A 12,597-nucleotide genomic window follows, 5' to 3' on the forward strand; every position below is an offset into this window, starting at 1 on the left:
AGAGGTCTGGCTTGGTCCTGGGTGGATTCACTTTGGGAGGGAAGGACAACTGCCCTCCATTCCACACCTTCCTTCTGCTCTGAGCTGCCAATTTCAGCTTCAGCTCAGGTTTGGGGCAGGTGTTTTGCAACTTGTTTTAAAAGAGAAGGCTTGGGACTGCTCTGGTGGTATGGTGGGTGAGAATCTGCCTGCCAATGCATGGGTTGAATCCCTGGTCCGGGAAGATTCTATACGTCACAGAAGAACTAAGCCCATGCGCCACGAGTGAGCCCACATGCCCCAGAACCCATGGTCCACAAGAGAAGCCACCACAATGAGAAGCCCATGCACTGCAACAAAAAGTAGCCCCCACTCGCCCTAACTAGAAAGCCTGCAGGCAGCAGTGACGACCCAGCACAACCAACAATAAATTAAAAAAAATTTTTTTTAAGTTGTTTAAAAAAAAAAAAAAAAAGAGTAGGCTTGCTTTGGCTCTGCCCGCTTCTGACCCCAAGACCAGCACCTGCCCCTCAGGCCTCTGCACTGACTCTGCCCTCAGATGTCCACAGGGCTCACACCCTCCCAACCCGTCTGCTCTCTCCATAGATCTCACCCCCATCTGATACCTTCTTCTTTCTCGTCATTGCTGTTTCCCCATGGGAAGAAAGCTCCACAAGGGCAGGAAGTTCTATTTGTTTCTTGCCATAGTCTCAGCATCTGACCAGTACCTGCTGGCTTATTTGTTTGGCTCTGCTGGGTCTTAGTAGTTCCCCGACCAGGGGTCAAACCCAAGCCTTCTGCACTGGGAGCTTGAAGTCTCAGCCACTGGACCGCCAGGGAAGTCCCTGTTGGCTCACTTTATCAACAAATCATCAGAGCCTTCATTAAAATGAGAAGTTGTTAATGAAATAAGTGACAGCAGAGAGGATCTGCCCAGCTCTGATGACTTTCACATGACAGTTTTCAATCTTGGCTAGGGAGGCCTTTGTGGGTGCTCAGAACAGGCTGGCACAGCGGGCTTGGCCAAGCGCTTGTGGTGGTGATGAGGGGAGTTCAGATCTGGATGCCAGGTGGCCTTTCAGTCCAGTGTGAGGGGTCAAACTGGGGATGGGGCACCCATTCCAGGTTGCTGAGAAGGGAAAGGCTGCCTTTTTTTAGGTGAAAGAATGTCCTGGAGCTTCCTATATGTGTGTGTACTGAGTTGCTTCAGTCGTGTCTGGCTCTTTGCAACCCTGTAGACCATAGCCCGCCAGGCTCCTCTGTCCATGTGATTCTCCAGGCAAGAATACTGGAGTGGGTAGCCATTCCCTTGTCCAGGGGATCTTCCCGACCCAGTGATCAAATCCTGGTCTCTTACGTCTCCTGCATTGGCAGGTGAGTTCTTTATGATTAGCGCTACCTGGGAAGCCCTCGAGCTTCCCATCCTGTGAAATACATTTTAATGAACAATCACAGCCAGAACAGCCGTGTGCGTCTCCACCTCCACCTCGCGGGGTCTATGTTCAGGCTCACTTCTGTCTTCCCCAGCCCCCATCTTCTTGTGTCTGTGCAAGTCCCAGCCCAGGGCACCCTCTTGGCGCAGCTGCTTGGCCTCCAGACCTGAGTCCTCTGCTGAGCCTCCGGGGAGGTTCTGCTGGCTCCTGCAGGGCTCCGGGCACCGCCCTGGCCGCAGTCTCTTCAGCGTGTGTGAGTCCCTGAGTGAGCCTGGTCAGAGCTGGCTGAGGGCATAGGCTCGGGCTGTGCTGAGGGCAGCTTCCAGGTCAGCAGTGCTTCCAGTGCCCTGGGCCACCACTCGAGAGCCCCAGGCTTTGCCCCCCATGTGGCTGCACACGGCCAGCGCCCAGGCCTCTGCCGTGAAGGCCGGCATGGCACTCTGGGGACAGAAACAGAAGGGGCAGTGATGCAGAGCAGCCCTCCCTGCCCCGCCCACTCACTGTTCCCTGGAGAGTGGAGTCAGTGAGCAGAGCCCTCTCCTAAGCCGGGCATATGGTGGGCGTGGGTAACTGGGTGAGGAGACAGGAGAGGGATGGGCTGGGAATGCATCTATAGAGGTTGAATGGCTGCTACCTATTTGCAAGAAATATGCAGCCTGGAGGGTGGGGTGGTGGGAATTGAGGGAATCCTCTGAGGGTGGGGGGGGGACGGGGTGGGTTGGGGACAAGGAGGTGGCCTTGTCCCCATCCTGGGGTATCCTCAGAGATCACCTCTACCCAGCCGTGGCTCTCTTGTGTGGGAGGAATAAAAGACAAGGGATCAGCAAGCTGGACTAGGAGATGAGTGGGGTGGGGCGGCCCTCCCCCCCTCACCTGGGCCACCTGACAGGCACACAGCACCTGTCCCAGAGGCTGGGGGCTGAGGAGCAGCACGGATGTGCTGGGCGCCTGCTTACACAGCTGCCGGACCACCTTCACCAGCACCTGCACGGGGGAGGGCAGATGACAACCTCGCAGCTCCCTGGACTCCCAGCTTCCTCCCTGCCAGCACTTTCCCCTCCCCACACCCTGGGCCCACCCCACACCCAACGCTTACTGAGAGGGACTCCGCGGAAACTGTGTCCACAATCAGGGGCCCCTCCGTGTGCCGCTGGAGCAGCTCCTGGGTTTTCTGTGCAGCCTGGGAAGCAGGAAGAATAGCGCAGAGGTCGGGCTGGGAAGCAATCGGCCCCCACTTCTGACCTGAGCCCCAGCCCAGAAATACCCTCCCACGCCCTCCGTCCCCCAGCAAAGATGCCAGGGGTTCTGCCGAGAATGGCCACCTTGTTTTGGGTCCCTTCTATGTCCTTCTTCTCCTCCTCACTCCTCCCTTTCCTTATAGCTCCAGGCTCCTACACAGGGGCCGCTGAAGGTGAAGGGACTAGGACTGGAGTGCAGATGGGCGAAGGGGGGCGGAGGGAGGAGGAGCCGCACTCAAGGACAATTAGGGCTGAATGGCGTAATCAAGTTAGCTTCTTGGAGGGAGACTCTGAGAGAGGCTTGGGAGTTGGGGGAGAGACCCAGCTTGGCAGAGGGAAGTGGGGGAATGACCTGATGATGGCACCCAGATGGCAGGAGAGGTAGCAACTGCCACCCACCCTCAACTCCCCACCAGGCCTGGAGGTGTCTCAGCGTGCATACTAGAGCATCTCTGATGCTCGCCAAGTGTGCCTGCTATCTGCCCCGTGGGGTGTAGCCAGACCCCCTCTCACCTGCCCCATTTCCAGTTTCCGGATGGCAGTGTTGGCACGCCGCTGCAGCGCCTTCAGTGTGGCCTGAAGCACCCGCCGTTGCCACTGGGGCATCGTGGCGGTGTCCACGGCCTGTGGTCAGAAGCGGCATATCACTCCCTGGCCCCACTGAGTCACGGTCCCTGAGGCAGGGCCCAGCAGGGCTAGGGAAGGGGCCACACACCCCGCACGCCCCCCTGCAGACAAACAACAAACATCTGGGCTGGGGTGCAGGGTTGGGGAGGGGAACAGGGCCAGGCGGAGGGGGCAGCTCCACGGTGGGGGTGGCCCTCACATCGGTGAGTCGCCCGATGTCCTTGGACAGCCGATGCGCCTCCGCCACATCCCGGCTGCCCTGACTCAGCCGAGCTGCGGCTGCTTCCACCTCCTGGGCCAAGCTCTGGCCCACCTCCCGGGCCTGTAGGGAGGGCACAGGACGGTCAGGGCACTGTGGCTTACCTGCCCTCCCCAAGACAGGGGTTCTTGACCTATTGCTGGGTGGGGACAAGTTAGAAACATTTAACAATCAGGACGCATCAAGGCATCAAATGATGACAACAGATGCCAGCTGCCAGCAGCTAGTGTGGCTCAGTGCACAGGTATGAATCCTGGTTCTGCTGCTGGGCATTCCCCGGCCCGACCACATCAGCTGTGTGCTCCCTGCCCCATCCACACCCAGAGAAGCCTCCCAGGCCCCGCTGGTGTGCTGACCTGCTGGGCCTGCTCCCCAGTGACGGCCAGCAGGCGGGTGATGCCCTTGACCAGCTGGCGCTCCCCGACGATGACCAGGTCTCCTATGGCCCCTGTGCGAAGCAGGTGCCTGTGGGCAGAGGGAGGGAGGAGGAAGTCTGGGGGATGACAAGAGAGAGAAGAGCAGCTGGAGCTCCAAGCCAGCGGCTGGTGGCTCCAGGGACAAGGGAAGGGAGGGGGTCCAGGGCCCCAGGCCAGAGTGGGCAGAGAGGAGAGACTCACGTCCCACAGCACAGCTCCACGGAGGTCTGCAGCGCAGCCTGGGAGGCTGGGTCCAGAGCATGGGCCACGGGCACCCCCACGGATACCACCCGCACAGGGTCTGGGTACACCTGGTGGTGAGAGGCGCAGGTCTGTGAACAGCCCTGTGAGTGGGGGGTGGTTACTCACATGATCTCCACCAACGGGGCTCCCCCAACTTGCCTCATCCAGGGAGCGCAGGCCAGGGACGTGGGCAGTGCGTGCCAGAGCCACCTCCTCCATGTACACGGCCTCATCCCGCCCCACGGCCTTCTGCACAGTGCCCTCCACTGTCCGGAGCTGCTCTGGGGTCAAAGGGGCCTGGGGGATTGTGGGGGAAACAGACCGACAGGCAGTCAGCCCCGTGCCTGGGAGTGATGCACGATGAAGCACTCGATGTTCACTGAACTAGCCCCACGCTAGTACACAACAGTGAACAGTGCCTAGTATATAACACATCCTCAATACGTTTGCGGAGCAGACAATTCTTTTCCTTAGAAAACGACCTGGGAACTGGGCCTATTGAAAGCAGCAGACCTTTCTTTCGCTAGGCACTGAAAATTGACCAGGAAATAGAAGACAGAGGCTCTGTACTTCAGGAGCTTACAAGGGGCAGCCAGTGGAAAAGAAATACAGGATGGGGGAGACGCAGGAGCAAGGAAGGAGTCATCAGGCAGAATAGGATTCAGTCAGTGAGCACTTCCTGCAGGATTTGAGCCAGATGGACATGGAGAAAGGATGACAGATAAGGAAGAGGGCAGCTCGGCTTGAGCAAGAACAGCCTGGGTGACAGCAGGGACAAGGAAGCTGGGCGGCTGAAGGCCAAGAGAGGACCCCGGACACCAGCTTGCCTGACCCTCGCTGGCGCAGGAGGGGCCTGATGGGAAGCCCCCCACCCAAGGTCCCCCAGTGACTGAGCGAGGGGAGTCCAGCCCTCTTACTGGTCAGACTCCCACACCACCAGACTCTAAGCCCGGCGCCTCGTATGAAGGCTGCCTCTCCGTGCCTGGCTCACCTGCGTGGCCACGTCGAAGCGCAGCCGCTCGGGATTGAGATGGGAGCCTCGCTGCTCTGTGCCGGGGCCCAGGGCCTGCCGCAGCGCCCAGCTGAGCAGGTGGATGGCCGTGTGCTTCTCCATGCAGCTCAGACGCCAGGCCTGAAACACTTCTGTCACCCAGGGTCCTGGGTGCGGGTGGGATGGGGAGGGAGATGGGGCTGCAGGACACGGAGAACAGACAGCAGAGGCGGGGTCCTCACCTCATCCACGTGCAGCTGCACCTGGTCCCCCACCTTGAGGCACTCAGGGGCTGCCGCCTCATGCAGGATGAAGCCTCCGCAGACCTGGGCCCGGGCCACTGGGAAGAGCACGTCCTGGGGAAGGGCAGGACCGAGGCACTGACTGCTGCCGCCTCTCCCTCCCCTTGGCTCCTTCCAGCTCAGGAGAAGTGGGGAGTGTGTGTGTGTGTGTGTGTGTGTGTGCGCGTGTGTGTGTGTGTGGTGGGCGCTGGGGGTGATGGTGGTAGTGGGGGGCTCACCTGCTAGCTCAGGAGAAGTGGGGAACGTGTGTGTGTGTGTGTGGTGTGTGTGTGTGTGCATGTGTGTGTGTGGTGGGCGCTGGGGGTGATGGTGGTAGTGGGGGGCTTACCTGCTAGCTCAGGAGAAGTGGGGAACGTGTGTGTGTGTGGTGGGCGCTGGGGGTGATGGTGGTTGTGTGTGTGTGTGTGTGTGGTGGGCACTGGGGGTGATGGTGGTAGTGTGTGTGTGTGTGGTGTGTGTGTGTGTGGTGGGCGCTGGGGGTGATGGTGGTAGTGGGGGACCCACCTGCTGGCCCACCAGCACCAGGTAGCCTCGGTCGGAAGCCTGGCCTCCCTGTTCAGCGTAGAAGTTGGTTTTGTCCAAGAGGAGGCCGCAGCGCTGGCCGTCCCCCACGGAGGCCACAGCTCTCCCATCCTCTGTATACAGCTGGAGCACCTGGGCCTCACAGGTGCCGAACTCTGCCAGGGCCAAGACCGCTTATCACTGCCAGGCAGGGGCTTGGGCCCGCGCCTCCCTTGAAGCCAATCAGCAGGGGCAGGGGGGCACTTCCAGCCGGGACCCACAGCGACCCCTGGCGGCTCCCCCGGGGAAGGCACAGGCCTGGTGGCTGATCTCTGTCCTCCCAATCGCGGTCAGGCAAGCCCGTGGCCACCCGCCTCAGCCCAGCCTCTCACCGTAACCGCCGCCTGGTCGCAGGGAGTAGCTGTACTTGGGGCTGTCATCGGTGGGGGGCACCCCGCGGCGCTGCAGCTCCCCCAGGGCGTGGACGTCGAGCCGCAGTCCCTGCTCCTGAACCGGCTCGGCCTGCAGTGCCCGGTGCTGTGGGACATGCGTGTGTGCACGAGGGGGTGCGTGGAGACCCGGCTCCGCCACACAGCTTGTGCACCCCGCACCCTCTCTGGGATAAGCCCTCGGGCTGGGCAGGCCCTGGGCTGGCTGGTCAACCTCCCCTCGTGCAGGGGTCTCAGGACCAGGACCCACTGCGGCCCCCGATGGCCCCTCTGAGGACACGTGCTGGCCTCTCCCCTTCTGCTCCTCCGTGTGGCCCACTGCGCTGGCCTTCCTCTCCGCGGGCTGCGGGGGGTGCCTGAGCAAGCGGACAGCCCCTACCGTTTCCCTCTTCCCACAGGATCCCAGGACTGAGGGAGGGGCTGTGACCCAACAGAACCGGTGGGGCTGCCCGGCTGGTACCTGGGCCTCCTCCTGGGCCAGCCGCTCTAGCCCAGCAGTGTCCAGAGGCACCCCCTTCTCCTCCAGCATCAGCTCCACCAGGTCCAGGGGGAGCCCCAGGTTCCCAGACAGGGACAAGGACCAGGCCACTTCGGCTATGAGGGAGGAAGATGAGGGGCATCAGGGCTATTGAGGGAGGGAGGGCAGTGTGGAGGGAGTCGGGAGAAGGCTTTTCTGACCACAGAAGCCACCGGACGCCAAGCACATGGTCCCTCTCCCGGCACTGGGCAGGCCCCAGAGGAGGGTCACCTTCAGGCTGCAAAGCAGGAGCTGGGGGCAGCCCAGGGTCCTCCCTTGGCAAATGTCACTTCAGAGGAGGAAAGTTCATTCTTGGCCTGCAGCCAGCCTTGGAAAGCAGCGACCAGGCGCGGGCCCAGCCGGGCAGTGGGGAAGAGAGAAGCTGGGCGGTGGTGGAGAGAGTAGGTGGAGAGAGACGTCGGGGTGGAGATGTGAGGCCTGGGCTAGGCTCACCTAAGTGGGACCCTCACACCGTGGGCAGGCATCCTGCTCACCTGGGAATACGTCGGAAGGCCCCAGGCGCTTCAGGGTCCGCTCGATGACCCGCCGACCACGCTGCAGGGAGGCCAGGAAGGCCGCCTCATCCTCCGACACCAGGTTGGCTATCTGAACAGGGGCAGGGCAGGGCTGGAGCTGGGCCTCCTGAGAGGGAGAGCCTCTCCCCACAGCTCTCGTCAGCCCCTTCCTCGCCCACTCGAGTCCAGTACCTGGGCTGAGCTCCTCCGCAATTCTGGGTAAGCGTCTCCCTGGGGACAGTGCAGAGGCCCGAGGCGGTGTCAGAGGCAATCAGCTCACTCTGCCCCTCCACCCTGGCCCTCCCTGGGGACAGCTGCCTTGGGGGCTCAGAGAGGCTGATGGATGGGGGAGGGTCCAAATGGGGAATCAGCTTCTTTAGGGAGGGGAGGGGGTGATACAGGCAGAAGGGGTTCCTGAGGTCAAAGGCTCAGCAGCCTGGGCAAGGAGGCTCCCTGCTTTCTGTAAGCCCGCTGAGAAGACTCTGGGTTAGACACTCAGGGTGGGGAACCCAGGCAGGGTCACTGTTTGGGTTCACTGACAGGTTCTCCGAGTCCCCTGGGAGGCCCAGGGAAGCGACAAAGCTCTGCCCTTACCAGCGTCTCCACCACTGCAGGCACCAGGCTGCCCAGGAAGCCAGGTGGTGCCCGCAACACCTCAGTAGAGAACCGTATGGCTCGACGGAGGATCCGACGAAGTACCAGCCTAGAGGGGATCAGAGCCCAGATACGAGCCCCCAGCAGCCCTGGGTCAGCAGGGAGGGGAGAAGGGAGGGCAAGACACAGAGTGTATGCCCCCTTCCTCCTCCGCCTGCCATCTCAACCCCACTCGCCTCTTCATCCCCCTCCCTCCTCTCCCCTGCAGCCCACAGCAACCCCTGCCCTTCACTGTAGCCCTTCCAGACTCACGGGGCACCAGACATCCCAGGGGAGACGCCGTCAGCGATGCAGACACTGAGTGTGCGGATGTGATCAGCCACCACGCGATATGCTGTGTCTGTGCGCCCCTCGTCTGCTGCCCCAACGCGGCCTGAGTAAGGGGGTGCCCCGCAACCCTGGAAGCATGAGATGAGACACGGCTGCTGGCCTTGCCACTCACGTTAGTCAAGTCAAGAACCTGGGGGCCAGCCTTGACTTGGCTCTGCTCTCTGCATCGAATCCATCAGTAGGGGCTTTTGCATCTACTTCCAGAGATCTTTCAAATCCATCTACTTTTCTCCACTTCCTCTGCTACCAGCCTAAGCCACACCTTGTCTTTTCTGAATTATGAAACAGCCTCCCAATTTCTCAGCTTCTACTCCAGTTTCCCTCCAGCACAACCTCCGCACAGCAACAGGAATGCCTTTTAAAAGTGACAATCAAGGACTTCCCTGGTCAATACAGGGGCCTGGGTTCGATCCCTGGTTGGGGAACTAAGATCCCACATGCCACAACTAAGTATGTGCATCACAACTACTGAGGAAAGAGTGAGGAGCAGTATCAGGTTGTCAACGTGAACTGGAGCCTCACGTCTGACATCCTCACATTCTTGGCTGCTCACTGTCCCCACAGGCAGGAATACTCTTGAGTTCTCAACAAAGGGAGAAAGCACTGGTGGTGAGCCTTAAGGGCTGCAGGTCAGAGTGGCTTCTGGAAGGGAAGAGGTGGGCTTACCTGGTGTATGGCGTCGAGAAGCGGGGAAAAGAGATCGGTGTCGTAGGTGGAGCGCCTGCCTTGCAGCACGGCTACCAGCCTTTCCAGGCCCATTCCCGTGTCCACATGCCGCTGGGGCAGGGGCTGCAGGCTTCCGTCTGCCTCTCTGGCCAGGTGTACGGGAAAGGTGTGCAAGGTGAGGCCCCCATAGGGTTGCACGTATGATGCTCAAGTGGCATAAAGGGATGAGGAGGGGATTTGGGGGGCCGACAGTAGGAGGAACCAGCGGGCAGAATCATCCCCCCCTTCCCCCAAAGCGGATGATGATAGCCTTGGGTCCTCTCCTTTCTCATAAAGGGTGATTGGGCCCTCGCCTAGATCCAGACTGCCACTTTCTGGGACACAATTCTTTGTTTTATAAAGAGGCATGTCAAGGCTGGTAGAAAATCTTAAGAGATTATCAAATTCAACTCCATCTTATGATAAGAGAGCAGAGTCCAAAGACCCACAGTGTCTAGTTGCAATGTCACGGGCAAAGATGAGGACTAAATCGGTTACCATCTGAAAAGTGTTTAGAAATATGCCTGAAAGTGAAAGTGTTAGTCGCTCAGTCATGTCTGACTCTTTGTCACCCCATGGACTGTAGCTTGCCAGGCTCCTCTGTCCATGGAATTTTTCAAGCAAGAATACTGGAGTAGGTAGCCAATCCCTTCTCCAGGGGATCTTCCTGACCCAGGGAATGAATCCAGGTCTCCTTCACTGTAGGCAGGCTCTTTACAATCTGAGCCACCAGGAAAGCCCCCAGAAATATGCCTGGCACATTGTAAATGCTGTTTAAGTATTTGTTTTCATAACAACTGGATCAAAGTCTCCTGACTGCCAACTTTTTCACTTTCCGTCTGGGATTTCCCTCCTCCTCTTGCAACCCATTACCTGTTATGTTGCATGAAGACCAGATTCCAAAGCTCCACCAGCTGGGGGGCCCCTGCCCCACCGGCCAGGTCATAGTGTATCTCAGTACAGGGCCCACAAGGCCCAGTATCCCCCATCTCCCAGAAGTTCTCCTCGGGCCCAAAGGAAAGCACGCGGCTGGCAGGCACCCTGAGAAGAAAGCCAGATGGATGGTGGGAGACAAAGGCAGAAGCCGGGGACCCCCTACCCCACCCCTGCTATCTGCCAGGGAGTCCTTCCATTAAGATCAGCAGGACAAGGAACAGGGTTGACCCTACAGTATCACAGGATATGCTGAGACTCTGAGGTCCGGTGCTGGTTATTTTCCAGTTTTCTTGTGCTCCAGGAGTGGGACATAAGTGGGGGTGGACTCACCCTAAATTGAGCCAGATGTCCCTGCTCTCCAGGTCTGGGCCCAGCCCAGCCTTGGGGTCACCACCAAAGTAGGAGACCCAGAGCCGGTCCTCAGGGATCCCATAGACCTGAGTCAGCAGCTCCCAGGCCATGCTGCAAGCTTCCTCCTGTAGTGGAAACCCAGTGCAAAGAGGAAGACGGGTGAGAAGGCCCCACTGAAGTGCCCATCAAGCCACATGAGTTCCACCCTCGGCTTAAGACAAGACCATTTCCACTGCCCACCTGGTTTCCAGAACAAGCCATGACTCTTTTGCTTCTGAGATTTTCCTGCATAGAAAGTGTCCTCTCTTCTAAATCCCATTTTCTTCCAGGCCCCACCTTCTCCATAAAACCCCCTACCCACCTCAGCCTGAGAGGATTTTTAACTCCTGCATTTGCATTTTATTCACAATAACTATTGATCAGCCATTAGGCAGGAGGCATAGTCCTGGTCCTCAAGGAGTTTACAGCTCAACCAGGGAAGCGAGACACATTTCTATTATATGTGTCCATTGAGCACTTTGCCTCTGTGTCTGGTATGAGGCCCTGCTTAAGCCGACTCTAACAGTGGAGACAGGATTAACCTTGGCTCCTTTCTTGGCTGACCACTGACCCTTTCCTAGCTCCAGGGCTTCCTGGGGACTCACCTTAAAATATTCACCCCCAAAGGCCCAATTGCCAAGCATCTCAAAGAAGGTATGATGGGAAAGGTCTCGGCCCACATCCTCCAGGTCGCTGTGGCGTCCTCCAGCCCTCACACATTTCTGGCTGTTGGCTACCCGTCGGAAGCCTGCCATCTCACTTCGTGGATCCACAGTGCCCAGGAAGATTGGCTTGAACTGGAAACACAGGAAGGGGGAGAGACATATCCTAACAGAAGGGAAACGCAGGGAGTGGGCATAGAGATGGTGATTCAGATTGAGGGCTGTCCATGGCCCCTGAGAGTACTGTGAAGTCTTGGCCCGGGGGGCAACTTGGGAGCACCCATCTCTGGTGGTGTCTGGGCATACAAATAAATCATGAAAGACTCTTCTAGTAAAATGAGAACGAATGTGTTGGTGGCTAGAAACAGGGCAAGTCTAGAGAGGCTAAGTGGTGCTCAAGGTCGAAAGCTTAGAGCACATAGGTTAGCACAGCAGCATGTACTCAACGTTTTAATGAATGGTATCTTTATTTAAAAAAACTAATAAATGAAGCCAGACTTCCCCCACCAGTCTGCCCCCATGGGACTCCACACCCGCCATTCCTGGAACTAAAAGTCAACCTTCACCCGCCATTCCTGGAACTAAAAACCTTAACTCAGAAGTTTCCCGATCGAGTTCTCCCCAAGCGCTAATTTGCACCCCAAACTCCTTGCCTAATTACGCGCAAGCTCTCTTTCCCCGAAAGGTAGGAGCTCCGCCCTTTGCGTCTCTTGCCCAATCCCGCAGCGCCTTTCTCTAAGGAAAAAAATTGCAAACTCCGCCCAGCCCTGCGTGGTTCAGCCCCTACCTGATTCATGCCTGCGTTGACGAAAAGCAAACTGGGGTCGCCGCGGGGCCTCACGGAGGCGGAGGGCACCAAGCGGTGGCCATGGCGGTCGCGAAAGAAGGTCAGGAAGGCGTCCCGTACGGCCGCGGCCTGGGTTGGAGAGGCCTCCGATGAGAGCGCCCGAAGGCCCCGCCATGAGGGCGACCTTCGAATGGCCCGCCGAAGTCGTCCAGCTGCGGCTGCCACCGACGCCGCCATCTTAACTGGGGGCAATACTTCACGAGGTCAAAGGGTATCGCAGGGATAGAAGTAACGAGAGCAGGCCTGGCGTTTCCTACAACGACCCCTGGCGGCAGGAGGACTCAAGACCGCTTCTGGCTCCCGGTAGAAGTGATCGGCAAGAAGGCGCCTGCAGGAGTCTGCCTATTAATAACACAAGCGGCCTGCCGCATAGTAGGCCCTTAATTCATTCGGCATTCAACAAATATTCACTGAGAGCCTGTTGTGTGCCAGGCATTTTCAGGCGCTTAAGGTACATCAGTAGTGAAACTGACAAAAATCCCTACCCTCCGGGGCCTTTGCTGGTGGTCCAGTGGTGAAGACTGTGCTTCCAATGTAGGGGGCGTGGGTTCCATCCCTGGTGAGAGAACAGAGCTCCTATCTGCCATGCCCCGCAGCCAAGAA

General features: G+C 58.8%; 1 protein-coding gene across 1 annotated transcript; it reads right to left on the reverse strand.

The window, feature by feature from the left end:
* Positions 1–860: 860 nt before the first annotated feature.
* Positions 861–12,197, reverse strand: AARS2 (alanyl-tRNA synthetase 2, mitochondrial). Its single transcript, XM_043450517.1, has 22 exons — positions 11,935–12,197; positions 11,091–11,282; positions 10,426–10,571; positions 10,033–10,200; positions 9,121–9,265; positions 8,377–8,522; positions 8,065–8,173; positions 7,663–7,701; positions 7,450–7,561; positions 6,899–7,032; positions 6,382–6,526; positions 5,993–6,165; positions 5,429–5,542; positions 5,187–5,327; positions 4,355–4,492; positions 4,154–4,263; positions 3,893–4,001; positions 3,477–3,599; positions 3,164–3,274; positions 2,509–2,592; positions 2,286–2,396; positions 861–1,852 (listed from the first exon to the last, which is right to left on the reverse strand). The coding sequence occupies exons 1-22, from the start codon at positions 12,169–12,171 to the stop codon at positions 1,688–1,690; spliced, it is 2,952 nt and encodes a 983-aa protein (XP_043306452.1). The 5' UTR covers positions 12,172–12,197; the 3' UTR covers positions 861–1,687.
* Between the last annotated feature and the right edge of the window lie 400 nt (positions 12,198–12,597).

The sequence above is a fragment of the Cervus canadensis genome, chromosome 28 (assembly GCF_019320065.1).
Source record: "Cervus canadensis isolate Bull #8, Minnesota chromosome 28, ASM1932006v1, whole genome shotgun sequence".
NCBI classification, from domain to species: Eukaryota; Metazoa; Chordata; class Mammalia; order Artiodactyla; family Cervidae; genus Cervus; species Cervus canadensis.

Excerpts from the sequence above, each read along its gene's own strand:
- AARS2 (XM_043450517.1), bottom strand. The coding sequence starts at position 12,171 with ATGGCGGCGTCGGTGGCAGCCGCAGCTGGACGACTTCGGCGGGCCATT. Across the intron at positions 11,283-11,934 it reads TCAACGCAGGCATGAATCAG|TTCAAGCCAATCTTCCTGGG; the intron begins GTAGGGGCTGAA and ends CTGTGTTTCCAG. Across the intron at positions 7,702-8,064 it reads CTGCAGTGGTGGAGACGCTG|GGAGACGCTTACCCAGAATT; the intron begins GTAAGGGCAGAG and ends CACTGTCCCCAG.